General features: G+C 41.7%; 1 protein-coding gene across 4 annotated transcripts in view; it reads right to left on the reverse strand.

Moving 5' to 3' along the window:
• The window catches only part of ASTN1 (astrotactin 1), a 316,888-nt gene that overhangs the window by 40,147 nt on the left and 256,096 nt on the right, over positions 1-20,645 (reverse strand). For all 4 annotated transcript variants that reach the window (XM_075287093.1, XM_075287091.1, XM_075287092.1 and 1 more), the window contains exons 13-15: positions 13,342-13,508; positions 8,116-8,310; positions 6,925-7,052 (exon numbers count right to left, since the gene is read on the reverse strand). In XM_075287093.1, the coding sequence (XP_075143194.1) occupies positions 6,925-7,052; positions 8,116-8,310; positions 13,342-13,508 (490 nt within the window). The remainder of the gene's footprint in view (positions 1-6,924; positions 7,053-8,115; positions 8,311-13,341; positions 13,509-20,645) is intronic.

A 20,645-nucleotide genomic window follows, 5' to 3' on the forward strand; every position in this document is an offset into this window, starting at 1 on the left:
ACAAGTGCTGAATATAAAGAAGAAGACTTCTATGAAGTGTCCTCACCGGCAGTCTATCCATGGAAGGTGTGTATATAGAGCAGCCCCAAATACACTTTGAGGAAAGCAACAAACATTAAGTACTTTGATGCATCTTCAAATGAGGATCTTGTGAGTCTAAAGGTCAATTCACACAAGCCATATTCACTGTGGATTATTTCTGCAATGTACCTTGTCCTGCAATGAACTGTGAATATATTTTTAGGAATTTTGCTGCAGATTTGGTGGTATGCCTTCTGCATTGCTGGGCAATGTTCTCGAGGAACACTTTGGCTGAAAATGGACAAGACTTTTCTTTTAAACAAAAATCATCCACTTGCCAAGTATTGTAAATTACTATAAATGTTACTTAAACAAATCTGCTGTAATTCTGTTCCACAGCATCCGCCTCGCGACACCACCCTGTGAACTAGGCCAATTCATTTGGACTTAATCCGGAGTGGAAAGCCGCAATGCAATGTGTTCACACAGAGCCCCATGTGAACTAGGCTTTACACCTAGGTGAACGGAACAGTCCTGTTGAAATTGGAGAATTTGGTGGTTTTTGATCCTAAAAATTCATATTGTACTACACTTCATCACAATATTTTTTACTGTACTCAAAATTATTCAGCTTCCACAAATTTCCACCTAAATTCTACAAGATTCGCCCATCACTACTGAATAGAGATGAGCGAACAGTAAAATGTTCGAGGTATGATATTCGTTTCCAGTAGCCCCTCAATATTTAACTACTCAAATCGAATATCGAACCCTATTATAGCCTATGGGGGGAAAATGCTCGTTTCAGGGGTAGGCAACATTCGATCAAATTATACTTACCAAGTCCACGAGTGAGGGTCGGGCTGGATCCTCCGAGAAGTCTTCTCCTTGCAGCGTCCCCGCGGCATCTTCCGGCTCTTCATTCACTCTGCCAGGCATCGGGCCTGGGCAGAGCCGACTGCGCATGTCCACACTACAAGCGGACAGGCTCTGCCCAGGCCCGATGCCTGGCAGAGTGAATGAAGAGCTGGAAGACGCCGCGGGGAAGCTGCATGGAGAAGACTTCTAAAGGTAGGAGAAGAACCAGCGTTGATTGGCCGACTGTATAGCATTCGGCCAATCAATGCTGGTTTTGCATCAAACTTTTACATTCGAATAGTGAGTGGTACTCAATCGAGTACGAGTATTTCGAATACCGTAGTATTCAATCGAATACCTACTCGATCGAGTACTACTCGCTCATCTCTACTAGTGAACCTTTGCCCAGGGTGAAGAAAAGTCTTCTCTTCTAAACCTACTCACAGTGATTCAGAAAACCAAGATGTAAGAAGATGTTTGGTGGTGTCGGCTATCGCTGTCCCTTGCAGTGACACAGATAGAACAATTTGGTCTTTTAGGACTTCCTCTTCCTGACAGATAAGGACTTTAAGGTTCAATTAATTTATATTTAATTTAATAATTTTTTAAAAAAGTACATTTTTATGATGAACTTGTGTTTTTCAACGAAAAGAACCAACCAAACAACCCAACCAAACCTCAGCTTCCTAAACCCTTGAGAGTGTGCCAGAAGGAAGGGAGATATTGCTGGTGAAGGGTTTATATAGAACTGGACGTTCTTCCATAAAAAACACCAGTCTTGTCTTATGGCTGTGTCTGGTATTGCAATTCATCTCCATTCAAGCCAATAACAGATACGAATTACAAGAGTTGTAAATTAAGATTATTAATAATAAAAGCCTAATTTTAATGTTTACATTTCTGTTGAGGAGCTTTTCGAGTTCATGAACTTGCCTGAATTCCCTTCCCATCTGTTCGGAGGTTATCATGAAACATCCCGGATTCCTCTGGTGGAAACTGATGATTTCACTTAAATGTTTTTTTAATGGCAGCAGCGACGTTGCTTCGGGCACAGCCGGGCCCTGGAACCTGAGGGGGCCCCACTGCCACACAAGAGCCTACCAGTATTATAAATAGCACATAGTAGGTAAGCAGGGAGTCTTGTGATTTTGCCCAAGAGCTTCTACTCGGCAACAAGAAATTTTATCTACTCTAACTTTTTATGTAAAGAAGAAATGTTGTGTAAGGAAGGAATTTGCTTTCCATGATGGAAATATCCATTTGCTTTAATGGATCAAAGGATATATAGAAGCATTAACTGATCTAGCTAAGGCGCCATAAAGAAGACCCTTCACCATCACGACCTACGGCTCTTTGCATCCACTGATCCACTAATTCTGGTGCAGTTTTCCTCTAGCCCCTATTATTTTCTTATGGCCCCATACACAGGTTCATGTAAGGTGCCGTGAGCCCTGGGGCAAAACTCTGGACAGGTCCTATCCCTATCCATTTTGCCATTTTGCACCCTGGAATCACTAATGAAAAGAATGGGTTCGTGGTGGGCTGTCTTCTCGTGGACCTGTACATAGTCCCGTACGTGTAGCCTAAGGTGTGTTTTTGAGGCATCCAACCTCAACAACAAAAACTCTTTCTACTCCCTTCCTTCTTTATTTGTCCTTACCTTGCCGCATACATTGCCAGCTATAAGCTACACCGAAACATAAAACGATAATAAATTATATATGATTTATAGTCCGCCCTGACAAACAGACATAAGATTTATTCGCTACGTGATAACTGGTGTCAGACACAAAGACCAGTAGGAGATGATTGTCAACTTTATGATAATCATTGTGAGGATAAATGCAAAGAGCTGTGAAATTACCCCTTGGAGCACAAATAAGATTAGGAACTTCTATCCATTAATTTAGGTCTTAATTGATCAAAATCATCAAATGAGCCACTCTGCAAAGTTGCGATATCACATAATCCATCTGAAAACCGGTATGTGTCAAATGGCACTAGAATTATGATTAGCACAGTACATAATCCGATTTAGGTAATGCTGTCCCAGATCGCATCAATATAATATCATATTCCTCTTGAAACAATGTATTATTTAGAGGTAAGGGAACGAATATAATAACCACCCAAAAAAAGAACCTTCATTTATCTACACCCCCCACAAACACACAGGAGATTATTGATACATAAATCATATTGGAAGTTCTAGCTATATATAGGAGAAAGGGAAGAGAAAAATGTAACATCTACCAATATGTAAGAAAGATTGCCTAAAAATAAGCTTATCATTGGGGGTCTCCATTATGGCGATTCCCACTGATCAGATCTCATCTCTGGAAAGCGAATAGTCAATCCACATGCATTGCTGCCAAAGGGGAAATATGGTGCTGGTTGACATCCATGCATGGATGTTTTGGGCTGTCCTGAAAAAGGTTTTTTAATAGAGGTCCCAAACGAGGGTCTCCCTCGTTTTCCAAGCCGATCAACCCATTTAAACTAAAACATGCCCAAACGCCCCCATATTTATCAGAGAAAATATAGCAGAGCCTCTTGATTTCGACAGGGCAGGAAGAGTTTGAGAACACCCAAACCTTAGGAAAGATAAATCACTGCCGAAGTGTCTGACAACACTCATCTGATTGGTCTTGATCTTGGAGGAACTGATCATGCATATTTATGGGGGACTTTGAAGAAAAAGGGGACAACAGAAGCAATTGAGGTGCCTACAGAAATTGTCCTCTACTGGAAAATAAGCTTAAAGATAGGAACAACCAGTTTGACCAAAGGATATGGTTGGATGAACTACGTAGATCTACAAGGTCTATACTTTCCAATAATGATTGTGTGAGACAAAAGGAGAAAGACACCAAGCCCACTAAGTGTAATACTTAACCATATAGGTATAGAATATTGTGGATGATGATCTCAGACCAGTTGAGATACCTAAGCAGAAGGGGGATACAGCAGGAGAAGGACCTATAGGAGAGTTGGAAGGACCAGGAGTGAGGAAGGTCACTCTTTGGCAATCCCTCTTGGACAAGAAGGATGTCAGGGAAGGAGGGTCCTTGTCAGTCAGTGAGGAGCAGATAGGGATGTGGAGGAGGTGAGTCCAGGAAAAACAGGGGTCTGGAAGAGTAGAGGAACCCAAACTAGGAAGGAGGCTGAAAGACATTTTTGGTGAAGGAGAAGTGCCTGGAGATATTGTAGTGGGAAAAGCTTGACATGTATAAATGGTACCCCTGGTGAGATTTCTAAGAACTGGGGAAGTATTACCGGTATAATGAGAAGACCAGAGGAACCATTGGTAGGGAATGGGTAATAAGTACCATTCCAGGGAAATATGGATGAGGAGAGCATCAGTGGAGACTAATTCAAGCCATCTTGCAAGGTGGACAACTTTTTTGTAGGATTATATGTCAGGAAGTGCAAAGCCACCTTGCATTTTGTCCCGGGTTAGAAGAGAATAGACTAGGCATGGGTGAGAGTTCTTTCAGAGGAATGAGATGAAGAGACTACGGAGAGTCTTGAAGAAAGAATTAGGGACTAGGATGGGGGCTGTTTGCAATACGTAAAGTATCTTAGGGAGGATATACACCTTGAGAATGTTTTTCCTGCCCGTCATGATGGATTATTGAAGAGTGGATCTTAAAGAACAACTGATAGGATCAGAGCTTTTTCGAACACATTGGGATGTGGTAAGGTTTGGAAAGGGCATGGCATCCACTATGTATAAGGCACAGTCAGCAAACCTTGCAGAGCCAAAACATCCCTGCTATCCTTTTATCATATTAATAGAAGGTCAACCTCATCTGTTTAAGTCATGTTACCAATTTACATAAAAGGAAGATAATGTATGTGTGCATAAGGTTACAGCGCGAGCTAAAGAGAAGAATGCAGACAGCTCTAGTAATAGGTGAGTGGAGAGTAATGACAGATCCCGTTTATCTATGAAAGCTGCTAATTAGACAGGGTTCATACAATATCGGAGCGCAGGCTACGCGGCATATGTTAGAGTGGGATAAGAAGGTGTCTAAGAAAAGCGTAATGGTTCGATAATGTCACCGTGCTGATTAGTAATGACTTCAACTGGAATCGTCTGCCTGTGAAATTCTGAGACTCAACATTTTGACTTTAACTGTTTGTTACCAAAACTTTGCAGCTGTCACGAGGAAATAATGGTGTAAATACTGTAAACGGGAGCGTAAAAGAGTGGATACTAATAAAGTCTAAGGCTTTGGGTGTAGCGACACATGGGTCAAGATTTTAAATGCCTCAGAATTAAAGTATTATAGTATTGTGTACCTTGAGCTATAGTCACCTGTCTGAACTGACGTAAGAGATGAAACTGTAGGATACAGTTGATGAGGCGACCATATGGCATCCATTTGGCTAGTATTGTGCACAGGTTCTTTTAGTAGGAATTGGAACAATGCAAAATATGGGAGCTTGATCAGACTACCGAAGGTGAGTTTGTTGTCTGGAAACACAGATATTTGCATAAGAGTAGCATAGTGGCTCAATGGGTAGCACTGTTGCCTTGCAGAACTTGACTCCTAGGTTCGAATCCAACTGAGGACAACATCTGCAGAGAGTTTGTATGTTCGTCCCATGTTGTGTGGGTTTTCTGCTATACTCTGAAAACATACTGATTGTGAGCAGGGGTGTAACTTGAGGGGGTGCAGTCACACCAGGGTCTAGGAGCCTTGGGGGACCCATAAGCACTGGCATCAGTATTGAGATTGCAGCTTCCATCTGGCCCATAAGACAAGCAGACCCACAGATTCCCCTACCCACTCTAAGGTGGATTAAACTCCTTAGCATCTGTAACCATCACTATCAAGAATTCACTGTAGGGATGAGGTAGGGGGCCCCGGAAAAAAGATTGCCTGCAACCCTGTGAACCCTATATGGGACAGTGTTGACAATATCTGTAAAGTGTTGTGGAATACAATGGTGCTACATAAATACGCAACATAAACAAATCAGAGCAAAAGACACAAATTACAAGTCTAGAGATGTCTTTATATCAACAAAATAAAAGGGTGAAAACATTGATATACAGATGTAGCATTGTATAACATTCTGTACCGTGAGATCTTATCACTGAAAACCAAGAAGTCATTGAAACCCACTGAAAGAGTCAAGTTATTGCTCTTCATACTGAATCACATGATCTTTGCCAGCCCATATTGCGTTTATGATTTCCCATTTGCAAGTTCGGATGGTCAGGTGAATGGGAGAAATGCATTAGTTAATCCCACAATGATAACTTATCACCTATGCACAAGATGGGTCCGATAGCTGGGACTCCACTGATCATAGGAATGGGAGTCCTTGCCAGTTCTATAGACCATGACCTTCGGCACTCCAGCACCTGTGAAAACGCAACTCCCAACATGCTCCATTCACTTCCATAGAAGTTCCAAGCATGAGCAAATATGCATGATGGGAGTTGTAGTTTTACAACAACTGGAGTGCCGAAGGTTGCCTACCTCTTCCATAGACTATAGGCATTGTGAACAAGCATGCGCATCGCTCCCCCATTTAAGCAGCAGATATAGGGTCTTCATTTTTTCTCATCTGATATAAATATTTCCCTACATTTGCAAATATGTCAAGATTAGATTTCCTTCTGTATAACTCACAACACCCCGGTGTCAGATGCATCACAATATAAAAAACAGGTAATATCTTGTCACCAAATTGTCTACAGCATGAATACCTGGTGGTGAGACTTCATCGATCTCTACGGGATGTGTTATCATCTGATATTATCACCTTTTCATGGCTTTCTATGCACAAATAGCATTAATGGGTGAGAGTGCCATGTGATAACACATTACGGGGTGATAATATAGCTTTAACACAGCCTATAAACAATGTTCTTCCTTGTGTCAGCTAATAACGCTAAAATAAGCATAAAATACACTTCGCCACAGCAAGTGGCGACAACCTGACATTCGAAGCACCTGGAAATCTATTAGATATCTCTTCATCTATTATTCTACAAAGAGGAGGAGGAAAATCAATGGGATTACTGACCTGTCAGAAAATCAGGGTCAGGAACCGGCTCGGAAATCTCTTCATGGCATTGGGTTTCTGAGGGTATGGTGGATACAATGAGACCATCCGGTAGCTGATGCTCCAGTCCACGGGCAAAATTATTCTGTCTACAATAGAGACATGAATATATTCTTATATCATTTTTCAGCATCTACATCCAATTTATCCATAGGCTGTAGGACCTGTGAAGAGCTCCCTCAGTCTATAAATGCTTCCACCTTCTCTTCCACAAGGACCACCACCAATTACACAGTACTTGGCATTGCAGTTTTCACTTGAATGGGACTTAGCTGCAAGCCAATGACACATGACGGATCAATGTGACATCACTGACGCGGAAAAAGTGGAAAAGGTGCTCACCCAAGAGCCACTACACTTTTGAGCAGTTGATGTGTTGGGGTCCCAGGTGTCGTGATGGCAAAACTTGCAACATTCATTTAACTAATATTTGTAAAATTTGCCCACAATTTTGGTTTGGTAATCAATTCTCCTTTCTCACCTCTCCTGATCATCCAGCTTTCTTTCCTGGATACTGGTCTTCCAGTATTTTCTCTGATGCCATATGTCTGGTGACACCCCTAAGACCAGATATTGGACACTCTGACATCATGATACTTGGGTTGGAGAAGATGCCACATGAGCAGATGCCCATAGAGGTGAGAAACGCTAAGTATCAGTGTTTCTTTTAATTTTGTCTGCACCTCCATTGGGCCTCCATTTAGTATACCTTGGGGAAACCCAGAGCATTATAATGGTACATGGGTGGTGAATCCCAAAAATTTGGCCAAACCTCAAATTTTTGGAAAATTTGTAGCTAACCCATCTGGTTATGAATTGCTTCAGTCATCTCTAGCCAGTTATTAGATCTCTGCTGATCATCTTTTCATGTTGATCTATCCTAATGATACGTCATCCATATTTAACTCTTGGTAATATATTTTATTATTCTACAGGGATGTTAAATTTGCATCTTGCAAAATTTGCATACCAATTATTAAGGAACTTTCCGGGGTGGCATCCCTTTTGGGAATGTGTGTAATTGTATTGTCCTAGGAACTGACAAGACTGATGTCGTACAATTATCTTAGTGTGACCCATCATCATACAATAGATATGCACATGAGTGTACAATACTGAATTATACAGATTAATAAACTCATTATTATTCACCTAAATGATCCCTTTAGGAGCTGGCCTGGTGAAATTTCCTTGGTCTGGTTGTTGTAACCATAAAAGATCTCCCCAAACAGTGTCTGGTTCATCGGCACCTCTGGACTTTCCCCACAGTGAGCTCCACCGGGACATGATTCTGTGACCAGATGACATGACAACCCATCTGGACCTAGTTTATAATCTTCAATACAGCTGTAGGAAAACCACAAAATTGGTCAAATCAATAATAAATCCCATACTCCGAACTGGAGACTAAGTCATGTCTTGCGTCAGCAGATCTGTCTCCTCTTTGTTTCATTAGGATTAGTGACCTGCAATGCAGTAAAGCAACTCTATAATTGCTGGGCGCCTTCCATAAGGCGGTGCAGGAGCACAGGCCTGACCCTAATGCCAATTAAAACAGAATACAGTCAAATATAATCCATAACCTAAATAAAAGCAAATGGCATTCACATATAATAAGGTGCAAACACTGTTACTGTAACATCAGTGAAGGCAACTGTTTACTGACTAATGAGGATATAGTTCTGCTAGTTATATTCTACTTTCATGTCTCTATTAGGAAATTGATCTTTTCTTAACTTTTTCAAGGAAGATCTCTTGAAGACATTTCGTAAGTAACTTAAATTAACATCTTATATAAGCCTTTAGACCAGGTGACATGCCCCAGGAGGTACGCTCTGCAGCTGAGAACTTCACTATCCTTGGTGGATGCCCATGCACATCCAGGGACGGCATCCTTAATTTAGAAGTGCGATGAGTGAATCCGTCAGTACGAGGAGCTCAATGGAGGAGCTCATTGCTGTTACGGGCACCCTAGGGAGTAAGTGCTGAACTGCATTTATTGCTCACCCCTCGGCTCCCCATTGTCTCTTTGCTCCGGGAACCAATTGCTAATCTCACATCAAGCTCAGGAGCAGAGAAGAAACATAGAACAGGTCTCCACTAGGTGCTTAGACATTACTAGTTGCCCACCCCATTTCAGTTCTTGCTGGTGGGGTAAGGGACCTTTCGTGCTTTTATTATTTTATGGCAACTGGCATGGAGTGGATACTGGAATGTGGTTATTATATGGGAGTTTTGAGCTCATTGGAGGTATGACAACTTTAGGGTTATTCTATGGTCAGTGGTGTCCCCAATTGTTGTCTGCCCAGGAGTCAATGCAAAAGACAATGGGGAGGGTAATACTTTCAATAGATTTGTCCCTTTACAAATAAGACCAGTGCGACTGGGGACAAGTCTAATACAGCCTCAAATGTTGCCTTATGTACCCTAACAATGTTATATTTTGTATATCTTTATACAAAAGTCTGGCCATACTTTTCATTGTCAAGCTCCAGGGCCCCAATGCAAACCCTATAATGGTGCTCCTCAGGGGCGTAACTTGAGGGGGTGCAGAGGGTGCAGGGGCCCAACAGCCTTAGGGAGCCCATAAGCACTGGCATCAGTATTGAGATTGCAGCTTCCATCTTTAACATAAGCCAAGGAGACCCACGGATTACCCTAACCACACTACGGTGGATTAAACTCCTTAGCACCCGCAACCATCACTATCAAGAATTCACTGTAGGGTGAGGTAGGGGGCCTGGACAAAAGATTCCACCGGGGCCCACAAGAATTCTCCCTAACTTGTGCCATTTAGAAAAATGGTATATACCTTCGGGGCCCCCAGAAGGTCCAGAGCCTGGAAGCAACTGCTACCTCTGCCCCCTCCCTATAATTACACCCTTGGCATTGGTGGGGAACATGTCTAGGACATAGTCTGTTAGGTATTCCAAAACCGACCTTTCCTATATCCTAGTCTAGTATTTGCATGATTCCAAATTTAGCTCCTATTTATTCTGCAGTGTATGCTTCAAAGCAAAAAAAATAAAAAATCTGCGTTCTCATCTGAATCTCTCCATACCGGTACAATATAGACAAAGGTGAATTTTCATCAGCCGAAATGCCTTTGGTTTACAAGACAATTAAAAGTGCCACTCAACAGATAATTTTTGCTGTGATAGAAAAACACAGAGGATTTGGCACAGCAGAAATTATTAAAGGTTACTGATATTAATAGCATTACCCAATTATCTAATTTCAGTAATTATGTTACATTGATACTTGCTGTGTACACAATAGCCGTATTTACCGCAACTAGAGCAGAGGACAAACACAGCAACCACTTATTTTCTGAACTGCAGTTGGAAACAGAACGCGATATGAATGGCGACAAAGCCGTATTATAGTCATATAATTGCTTTATTTTTAGTTGTTTTCTGACATATTCCTGTGATATATGATTGCAATGAGCACCATGTAGTTCTCCTTTTCACCTGCAGGGGCACTGCAGGGAAATGAAACACTTGCTGACCAGTTTATCCATAGAGATCGGCTTTTTGTTGTGATCAAGTTATTGCCTTTAGCTTTTTCTGCCATAAAGGTATTGTCTATATTAGAAAAATCCTTTAAAACCTCACTGAGGCCAAGTATATTACATCTGTAGTACAGGACATGCTAATGTAAAATGAATTATACACGCAGTTTTTTCAGTCTCCAATCAGTTTCCCTGACTGGTCATGTGATTGGTAGACTGTAGAGATGAGCGAGTAGTATTCGATCGAGTAGGTATTCGATCGAATATTACGGTATTCGAAATACTCGTACTCGATCGAGTACCACTCGCTATTTGAATGGAAAAGTGCGATGCAGAACCAGCATTGATTGGCTGAATGCTATACAGTCGGCCAATCAACGCTGGTTCTTCTCCTAACTTTATAAGTCTTCTCCGCGCAGCTTCCCCGCGGCGTCTTCCGGCTCTGTATTCACTCTGCCAGGCATCGGGCCTGGGCAGAGCTGACTGCGCATGCCCGCACTACATTTTCTTGTAGTGAGGGCATGCGCAGTCGGCTCTGCCGAGTCCCGATGCCTGGCAGAGTGAATTCAGAGCCGGAAGATGCCGCGGGGGCTCGTCTGGAGGCTGGATGACATGAATGATGCACTTAGGGAGTGAATGTAGCATTCACTTTACATTAGTAGCTCTGTACTACAGATCTAAGAGTAATACATACAGTGGGGCAAAAAAGTATTTAGTCAGTCACCAATAGTGCAAGTTCCACCACTTAAAAAGATGAGAGGCGTCTGTAATTTACATCATAGGTAGTCCTCAACTATGAGAGACAAAATGAGAAAACAAATCCAGAAAATTACATTGTCTGATTTTGTAAGAATTTTTTTTGCAAATTATGGTGGAAAATAAGTATTTGGTCACCTACAAGCAATCAAGATTTCTGGCTCTCACAGACCTGTAACTTCTTCTTTACGAGTCTCCTCTTTCCTCCACTCATTACCTGTAGTAATGGCACCTGTTTAAACTTGTTATCAGTATAAAAAGACACCTGTGCACACCCTCAAACAGTCAGACTCCAAACTCCACTATGGTGAAGACCAAAGAGCTGTCAAAGGACAACAGAAACAAAATTGAACACCATCAAACACCATACCTACTGTAAAGCGTGGGGGTGGAAACATCATGCTTTGGGGCTGTTTCTCTGCAAAGGGGCCAGGACGACTGATCCGGGTACATGAAAGAATGAATGGGGCCATGTATCATGAGATTTTGAGTGCAAACCTCCTTCCATCAGCAAGGGCATTGAAGATGAAACGTGGCTGGGTCTTTCAACATGACAATGATCCAAAGCACACCGCCAGGGCAACGAAGGAGTGGCTTTGTAAGAAGCATTTCAAGGTCCTGGAGTGGCCTAGCCAGTCTCCAGATCTCAACCCTATAGAAAACCTTTGGAGGGAGTTGAAAGTCCGTGTTGCCAAGCGACATCCCCAAAACATCACTGCTCTAGAGGAGATCTGCATGGAGGAATGGGCCAACATACCAACAACAGTGTGTGCCAACCTTGTGAAGACTTACAGAAAACGTTTGACCTCTGTCATTGCCAACAAAGGATATATAGCAAAGTATTGAGATGAAATTTTGTTACTGACCAAATACTTATTTTCCACCATAATTTGCAAATAAATTCTTACAAAATCAGACAATGTGATTTTCTGGATTTGTTTTCTCATTTTGTCTCTCATAGTTGAGGTCTACCTATGATGTAAATTACAAACGTCTCTCATCTTTTTAAGTGGTGGAACTTGCACTATTGGTGACTGACTAAATACTTTTTTGCCCCACTGTATGGAAATAGTTGGACTTTATATGGCTTATGCCATGAAGCGTATTTATCTTCTAACTAAGGAGAATTGCTGGAGGTCTGAATGCTGAGACCCCCACAGATCCAGGTAACAGGGGGTGCCCCCCATTGTGTATTCAGCCTGACCACAGCCAGGCTGAAGGTAGACATCCCCATGTTGGACAGGATGTTTCAGCTCTCTCGTTCACTTCAATGAGATTGCCAAAGATAGACGAAGTACATCACTCAGCTACCGCCAGAGCTTCCCCTGAAGAATAGGAGTTCTCTAGCAAGAGCTGCCATGCCTTGAGGGCGATAGTTCACTCCCTAAATTGATTGAAAAGATATGCATTTGCTCAAGAAATAGCGTTATACTGGGGGTGTTGGGAGAAATAGCTATTGGCTGAAGTCTCCAATGGAGGTTCCAAACACTGGTGTGAATACAACTTATAGGGGTTGTCCAGGAGTTGCAGCTTTTTGCCAGGAGGGGAAGGTGAAAAATAAAAAAAATAAAGCATATTCACCTATCCTTGGCTTTCTGGTGTCCCTTGCCAATGTCAGATCCAGCAGCACCCAGAGGCTTGTTCTGGTGGAAGTCCTCACCACACATGACTGATTGGCGTCAGCGGCCTACATAAAGGAACCAGGTCATCACAGGTAACATATGTGATTGACACCCTGGGTTCTTTCCTTAGGCCGCTAACTGGCCACAGTGGTCATGTGTGGAAAGGGCTTCCAGTGGCGGGTAACGCACTAGAGAGCCGGAACAAATGAGTATTTTTTTTACTCATTTTTCATGGCCTCCTACCAAAAAATTATAGTTCCTGGACATCCCCTTTGTTAAATCCCTAGAGAATAGCCAGTATGGAGGTCGCTGTGTCTTTGGTCGGACACTGGTCTACATTGGTTGAGGTCTGTCTGTTGCATCATTTACGGGAATTTCAGGCGAACTTGGATTTTTCTTATACATTACGGAAGGCTAGACAACAACTGAAACTTTTGCAATACAATAGCATAAACAGTCAAGGAAAAAAATCCATATGACTCTTACCCACAAACCATTAAAATGTTATACATCTCTGGGTCATCTGGAAAGGGGACTTCTTTCTGTAGACACAGTTGTTCACAGCCTCCATTAAATCCATCCGAGCAGTCAACTCCGACCTGCCGATTGTAACACCCAGACATGTCTTTCATAGGACTTAGTCCTGGCGGGCACTGTAGAGACAAAAGATTAATGCGTCAGACCTTCATTGTCATAACCACCATTTTATACTTGTCCTTGAATCTGATTTATCCTGCATATGATGTTCTACATCCATTTATTCCAAAGCTTTTCGATTCCTTTCTACATTTTCGAGAGTGCATTATAAAAAATGAAGTGTTTATTATTTATTTGCGTGTCGCTCTGCCAAATCTAAAACATTTTAATCAAGTGTCTGACAATTGATCTGCCTTGCTGGAGAACTTCGCATCTTTTCTCTTCATTCTTAAGGGTTCAGTTTACGGAATACAAACCACTTTTTAGTAGAAGCGGTGACACCGCGGCTCGGGAAGATGAGGTTGCTAAGCAATAACCGAGAGAGTGAACATAACTTCAAAAACAAGTTTGGCTACTTGCAATCTAAAATACTCAGATCTTGCAGTAAACACGCTGAACCCGAGCCAACGATCAAATAGGAAAAAAATCTAAAACAAAACCAAAAAAACTCAGGTCTGACAGATCGGTGTCATCGTTTGTTTGAACTAGGTGGGTGATAAATCATAAGAGCTTGGTGGGAGCCATTAGGATCGCTGGAATGAATATAAAATAATGGGTTAGCACCGAGGGAAAGGTTCTGGATGCCTAAAAGCTTCTGTTCATGTTGTATAATGTATCATCGGATATTATGGGGAATGGGTTTATTGCATTCATCTATATTCTAGCTGGGCTAGGGAAGCCTACATGCCTGGCGTAAAACCAAGATGATAAAACACTGCAAGTATGAGTTTTGCACCATGTAAGGAATAATACATTGGATACCGACCCCATTATATTAAACTGAGTCCCTTGGGATCCATTGTTGTCCATCATAGAACAGATCCATATTTATTGTTTAATCCATTTTTCTGTTCCCATGATGGAACGCTAGTGTGAAAGTATATTAATAATAATATAAATTATTCATAGTAATATTTTTGGCATCAACCCTGTAGGGGATTGTAGGGTTATAGGTTGGACTTGATGTAGGGGACTGTAGGGTTATAGGTTGGACTTGATGTAGGGCTTAACTGGCAAGGTTTAGTTTCAGCTTGTTCACATTGAGTACCGCGCCACATAACTGCCAGTGCAGTTTAACTGGTAGCACGCTGTTCAGACTTACAGCCGTCCATCTGGGCCTGTGGACCTCGCTGCAGTGTCTTGCAGACTAGAGGTTCTGTTGTTTAAAAAATATTATTTATATATATACACAGAACCGTAACAGTGCATCATCGCAAAGAGTCCTTATGGGTCCTATTGATGGACCTGCAGGCACGCTGCATGACTTTGTTGGAAGGCATGGCTTCCAGGGAAAAGGTTATCCCCCAATTGTGGGAAATTATGGTACAAAAGGTGCCAGGTGATGTAAAGCTGGACAAAGATGTCTAAGGCTGAGGTCCCACGATGCAGAAACCTAACTTTTTTGTTGCAGATTTTGTTGCATTTTTGTTGAGCCAAAGCCAAGAATGGCTACAAAATGAATCGGAAATACATGAAAATTCTTACACTTCTGCCTTCGGCTCAATCCACTCCTGGGTTTGGCTCAAAAAGTGCAACCAAAAAAAGCTGCATTTCCACAACATGGGGATTTAGCCTAAATATTTTCTAAATTTACCATCTGGGATCAGTCATATTGATAAAATTCACACATCTTTAGACCATCTGGATTAAATATTAGACAGGATTAGTAAATCAGCCCCAAGGTTTACTACCAAAGACCGTCCCTTCTGGAGTTGTACTTCATCTTGGTTACTGAATAGGAATATTGTGTTGGCTATGAATGAGCCCAATGCTTGTATGGTCGGCCTCAGAAATAAGGACAGGTCAATTCACCAAGTTACATTGATTTTGTGAATGTCTCCTAATACCAAGGGGATTGTAAACTAAGATAGAAATTGCCAAAATTTTATATTGGATGATGCATCTCTATCAAGGACATCGCTGATAAATAAGGAATATTAATACCTTCAGTGATTTCCAATCTGAATTTTGGTTTAGAAGCATGGACACAATGGCCCAGATTTACTATTGTGGTGACGACTAGAACTGACTTAAAAATGGTATATCAATGGGGAACATCTTGGCGCATAGAGTTTTTGCAAATTTTTTTTGACTTACTGGACGTGTGGGTGTGGCATCTCTGCAAAAAAACAGGACTGGCTTAAAACGTGCCAAAATAAAAGTTATCCGGCTCAACGTAAGAAAACTAGAAGGTGGTATAAACGTAGACTAGACGGTGTAAGAATACACCAGATTTATCATCCAACATCTGCCCCAGACTGTCTATCTAACAGTTTGCACCAACTATGAGTAAATCCAGGACAAAAGTGCATTTTAGACCAAATAATTGAAGATTTGGGCCAATTCTTCTGTCGTAGAAGTAAAACAGATACAAAGCACAGTCTATAGCTTTCCATGTGATGTGCTACCATGTATATGAGCCAAGTGAGCAGAAACTAGCACAATGCTTTCACAGATTGTTATCACATATCATGGTTTACCCAGGTTATATCACTGCATACATAATGTATACGCTCCTTCTATAGCTCTCTTCGGGGTAAACCAAGCATTAAATGACCATTTAGTAATATCTAATGACCAGTGAACACAATTTGCTGATGTTGCCATAGAACAGCATTAAGCTCCGGCACTTTCACATCCAGTTCTCACCTCCATTTCATTATTTATATCAGCCTTGTGTCTTGAAGATCTCTACCTCTTATCTTGGCCTATATAGTCATACAATGGTATGTTAAAGGAATGCTAAACATAGAAAATGCACAAAAAAATCCCAGTTTTTCTTCCCCTAATCTCCTGCTGTCCTTCGATCCTATTTTATTGGATTGCACAGTTAGAGTTCACGGAACAAACTGGATCCATCCAAAATTTTCCCAAATTTTTAGGTTTGGCCGAAGCCAAAATGTAAGGGGTGTGTCAACTATGACCCATTATTATGCTCTGGGGTCTCTTTAGAGGAGGCCCAGGGGAAGCGAGGAAGCATAGCAAACACTGATACTCATCTTACCTGGGCTCCTCTTGGTGTCTGGTGGACTATCTATGTCTTCTTCTAGACTCTTATGGCCTCCTAGATGACATCACAACCCACGAGGAACCACTGAGACATGGAACTGGGCTTGTGTTAAAGCATGGTCCATGCAACGAGGCCAAGGACCGATTAGATGTTGCAAGGGATCCCAAGAGAGGTGAGTCATGGTGAGTATAAGTATACAGTCCTATGAAAAAGTTTGGGCACCCCTAATATTCTTAATCATTTTTAGTTCTAAACATTTTGGTGTTTGCAACAGCCATTTCAGTTTGATATATCTAATAACTGATGGACACAGTAATATTTCAGGATTGAAATGAGGTTTATTGTACTAACAGAAAATGTGCAATATGCATTAAACCAAAATTTGACCAGTGCAAAAGTATGGGCACCTCAACAGAAAAGTGACATTAATATTTATTAGATCCTCCTTTTGCAAAGATAACAGCCTCTAGTCGCTTCCTGTAGCTTTTAATCAGTTCCTGGATCTTGGATGAAGGTATTTTGGACCATTACTCTTTATAAAACAATTCAAGTTCAGTTAAGTTAGATGGTCGCCAAGCATGGACAGCCCGCTTCAAATCATCCCACAGATATTCAATGATATTCAGGTCTGTGGACTGGGATGGCCATTCCAGAACATTGTATTTGTTCCTCTGCATGAATGCCTGAGTCGATTTGGAGCAGTGTTTTGGATCATTGTCTTGCTGAAATATCCATCCCCGGCGTAACTTCAACTTCTTCACTGATTCTTGAACATTATTCTCAAGAATCTGCTGATACTGAGTGGAATCCATGCGACTCTCAACTTTAACAAGATTCCCGGTGCCGGCATTGGCCACACAGCCCCAAAGCATGATGGAACCTCCACCAAATTTTACAGTGGGTAGCAAGTGTTTTTCTTGGAATGCTGTTTTTTTGGACGCCATGCATAACGCCTTTTTGTATAACCAAACAACTCAATCTTTGTTTCATCAGTCCACAGGACCTTCTTCCAAAATGAAGCTGGCTTGTCCAAATGTGCTTTTGCATACCTCAGGCAACTCTATTTGTGGCGTACGTGCAGAAACGGCTTCTTTCTCATCACTCTCCCATACAGCTTCTATTTGTGCAAAGTGCGCTGTATTGTTGACCGATGCACAGTGACACCATCTGCAGCAAGATGATGCTGCAGCTCTTTGGAGGTGATCTGTGGATTGTCCTTGACTGTTCTCACCATTCTTCTTCTCTGCCTTTCTGATATTTTTCTTGGCCTGCCACTTCTGGGCTTAACAAGAACTGTCCCTGTGGTCTTCCATTTCCTTACTATGTTCCTCACAGTGGAAACTGACAGGTTCAATCTCTGAGACAACTTTTTGTATCCTTCCCCATAACAACTATGTTGAACAATTTTTGTTTTCAGATAATTTGAGAGCGGGCTGTCCATGTTCGGCGACCATCAAACTTAACTGAACTTGAATTGTTTTGTAAAGAGGAATGGTCCAAAATACCTTTATCCAGGATCCAGGAACTGATTAAAAGCTACAGGAAGCGACTAGAGGCTGTTATCTTTGCAAAAGGAGGATCTTCTAAATATTAATGTCACTTTTCTGTTGAGGTGCCCATACTTTTGCACTGGTCAAATTTTGGTTTAATGCATATTGCACATTTTCTGTTAGTACAATAAACCTCATTTCAATCCTGAAATATTACTGTGTCCATCAGTTATTAGATATATCAAACTGAAATGGCTGTTGCAAACACCAAAATATTTAGAACTAAAAATGATTAAGATTAATAGGGGTGCCCAAACTTTTTCATAGGACTGTATATTATGTTTCTGTCAGTATTATCAATTCTAGTTTGGACCTACCTGGAACAAAACAGGCAACCTTCTGCATGAGTCTCATGAGCCTACTCCTACTCCAGCCCCGTCTTGCATGTGATTATAAGACAACGTCCACAGCAGCAACTTCCGATGCCTGGACACGACCAGAACAGCTGATCTGTATGAGGTCTGGGCATTAGATCCCCACTGATCAGATACAATGACCTATGTTATGGATAGGTCACCAGTATTAAACATACATTAGGGACTGAAAACCCCTTTAAATAACTATGAAGCAGAGCCGTCATTATTCTCTTACCCTTTACAAACAATTCTTCGACAGGCTATTACTCACAACCTTTCCTTACTGTTCGGCGCTGCTAACCTGGGCATGCCAACAATGGCCGCAGTATAGCACCATGCTGTAAATAGGGACGCTTTGGCGCTTTGACCACTTTGTTTCAGCATGGTTTTGTGATCCTTATTATGTTAAATTGTTAGCTAGGTGAGATCTAGGTAAAAGAGAAAAAAAGCAGAACACATACTTCCTATGACGCCAAGTCTACAATGCCTATTGATTGATATGTCCCGGCTATATAAAAGCTGAATACATATGTTTCATAGCTCTAAACGTGTGAATGTTGCTTTTCTTTCTCTCTGCACCTGACTTTTATTTCGCTTGCATTTTTTTTTTTTTGCCATCATTTGAGAGTTGCACGCTGAGCTCTTTTCTATTTGCCTGCCACGCAATCCTCCATTTCTAAATATACTCTTCTCCGCTCTCCTGGCATCTTTCTTACAATACTCATTCTCACCTCCCTTCCCCTGTTATCCTGTTCTCTGTTTCACAATCACAGTCTGCTTGTGATTCAATTTCTCTTGTTAACAGATCTGGTCCCCTCAGAGGGGAACAAAATACCACTGACACTTTCTCTTTCTGCATTTGCCTGTCTTTGATGGAGCAGGTGCACAGAGGTGTTACATGCTAAATAAGGGGATGTGTGATCACGAGTCCTCCCTCCCCCCCACTCGCCAGGGTTAACAGAGAACGCCAGGTGCAACATGATACCTGGTGCAAGATGATACCGCGTGTCCTTACTTCTGGAGACAAGCATATGTCGCACCCATCATTTGTACCAAAAGGTTATTAGGAATTGGATGTAAAGTTTGCTTTGGTGTTTCTGTTACTTTGTTTCTGTAAGACACAATTTTGCAAATAGGAGTTTGCAGTACAAGGCTTGGTTCACATCTGCGTTCAGTATTTGATATTAAAAAGTGGTGAGCAATGAAAGCACAAGGACCCCACAGACTATAATGGGGTCCGTGTGTTTTCCGCACGGTTTCCGCACGAATCATACAGAGAGAAGTGTTGTTTGAAGTACTTTCCTCTCTGCATGATTTGTGCAGACATTGCTCGGAAAACACATGGACCTCATTACAATTTATGGGGTCCGTGTGCTTTCATTGCTCACCATTTGTTAATGCATTTGTCCCCGAATAGCATACCGAACGCAGATATGAACCAGGCCTAAGGCCAGGGCCCCACAATGCGTAAACACGATGGCGTTTTACAATCCCTGCAAAATGGATAGGATTCGCTAGCCACACAATGCAAAAAAAAAAAAAAAATTAATGGCGGAAATTCTACGATTCCCAAAGCCATTGTGTCAATTGTGCCCACAGAAATACCGGTAGATTCCCTATGAGTATGAAGGAAGCAGAAGGTCCGCAGAGGAAACCTCTGAAGACTTTCTGTGAAAACTGCGATGCGCTTCTGCCACGATTTTTCCCGCAGCGCTTTTTGGCTGCACCACGTAACATGGGAATTGGCCTAAGAGTATGTTCACATGTAAGAATTGCAGCAGTTTTGGGGGCAGATTCCTCCAGAATCTGCCTCCCATTGATTTCAATTGCAGCAGGATGCTAAAAAAAATATACGGGTTCCACGGCTCAAGATTCCTTCCTGTGTCCCTAGTGCCACCTATTGGAAGGTAGGTAGTGGCCTACATCCAAGAAGCCTTATGACATGACTTTGGATATAAGCCAAGTCGTAAGTCATGCTACTAAGTCATCAGATTAGAATGGATCCAAAGTCCCCACAGATGTTGAGTGTCATTCGACTGCATTCTGGTGCAAACTCACATCTGCTGCCCTACATCATGCATGGTCGTGTATATGGGGACTTCATCATTACTAAGAATTTTGGACACATTTTAATAACAAAAAATGTATTAAACATGTGTTGCCTTTCATGGCAGGACT

Source organism: Leptodactylus fuscus, chromosome 9, assembly GCF_031893055.1.
Source record: "Leptodactylus fuscus isolate aLepFus1 chromosome 9, aLepFus1.hap2, whole genome shotgun sequence".
Classification (NCBI taxonomy): Eukaryota; Metazoa; Chordata; class Amphibia; order Anura; family Leptodactylidae; genus Leptodactylus; species Leptodactylus fuscus.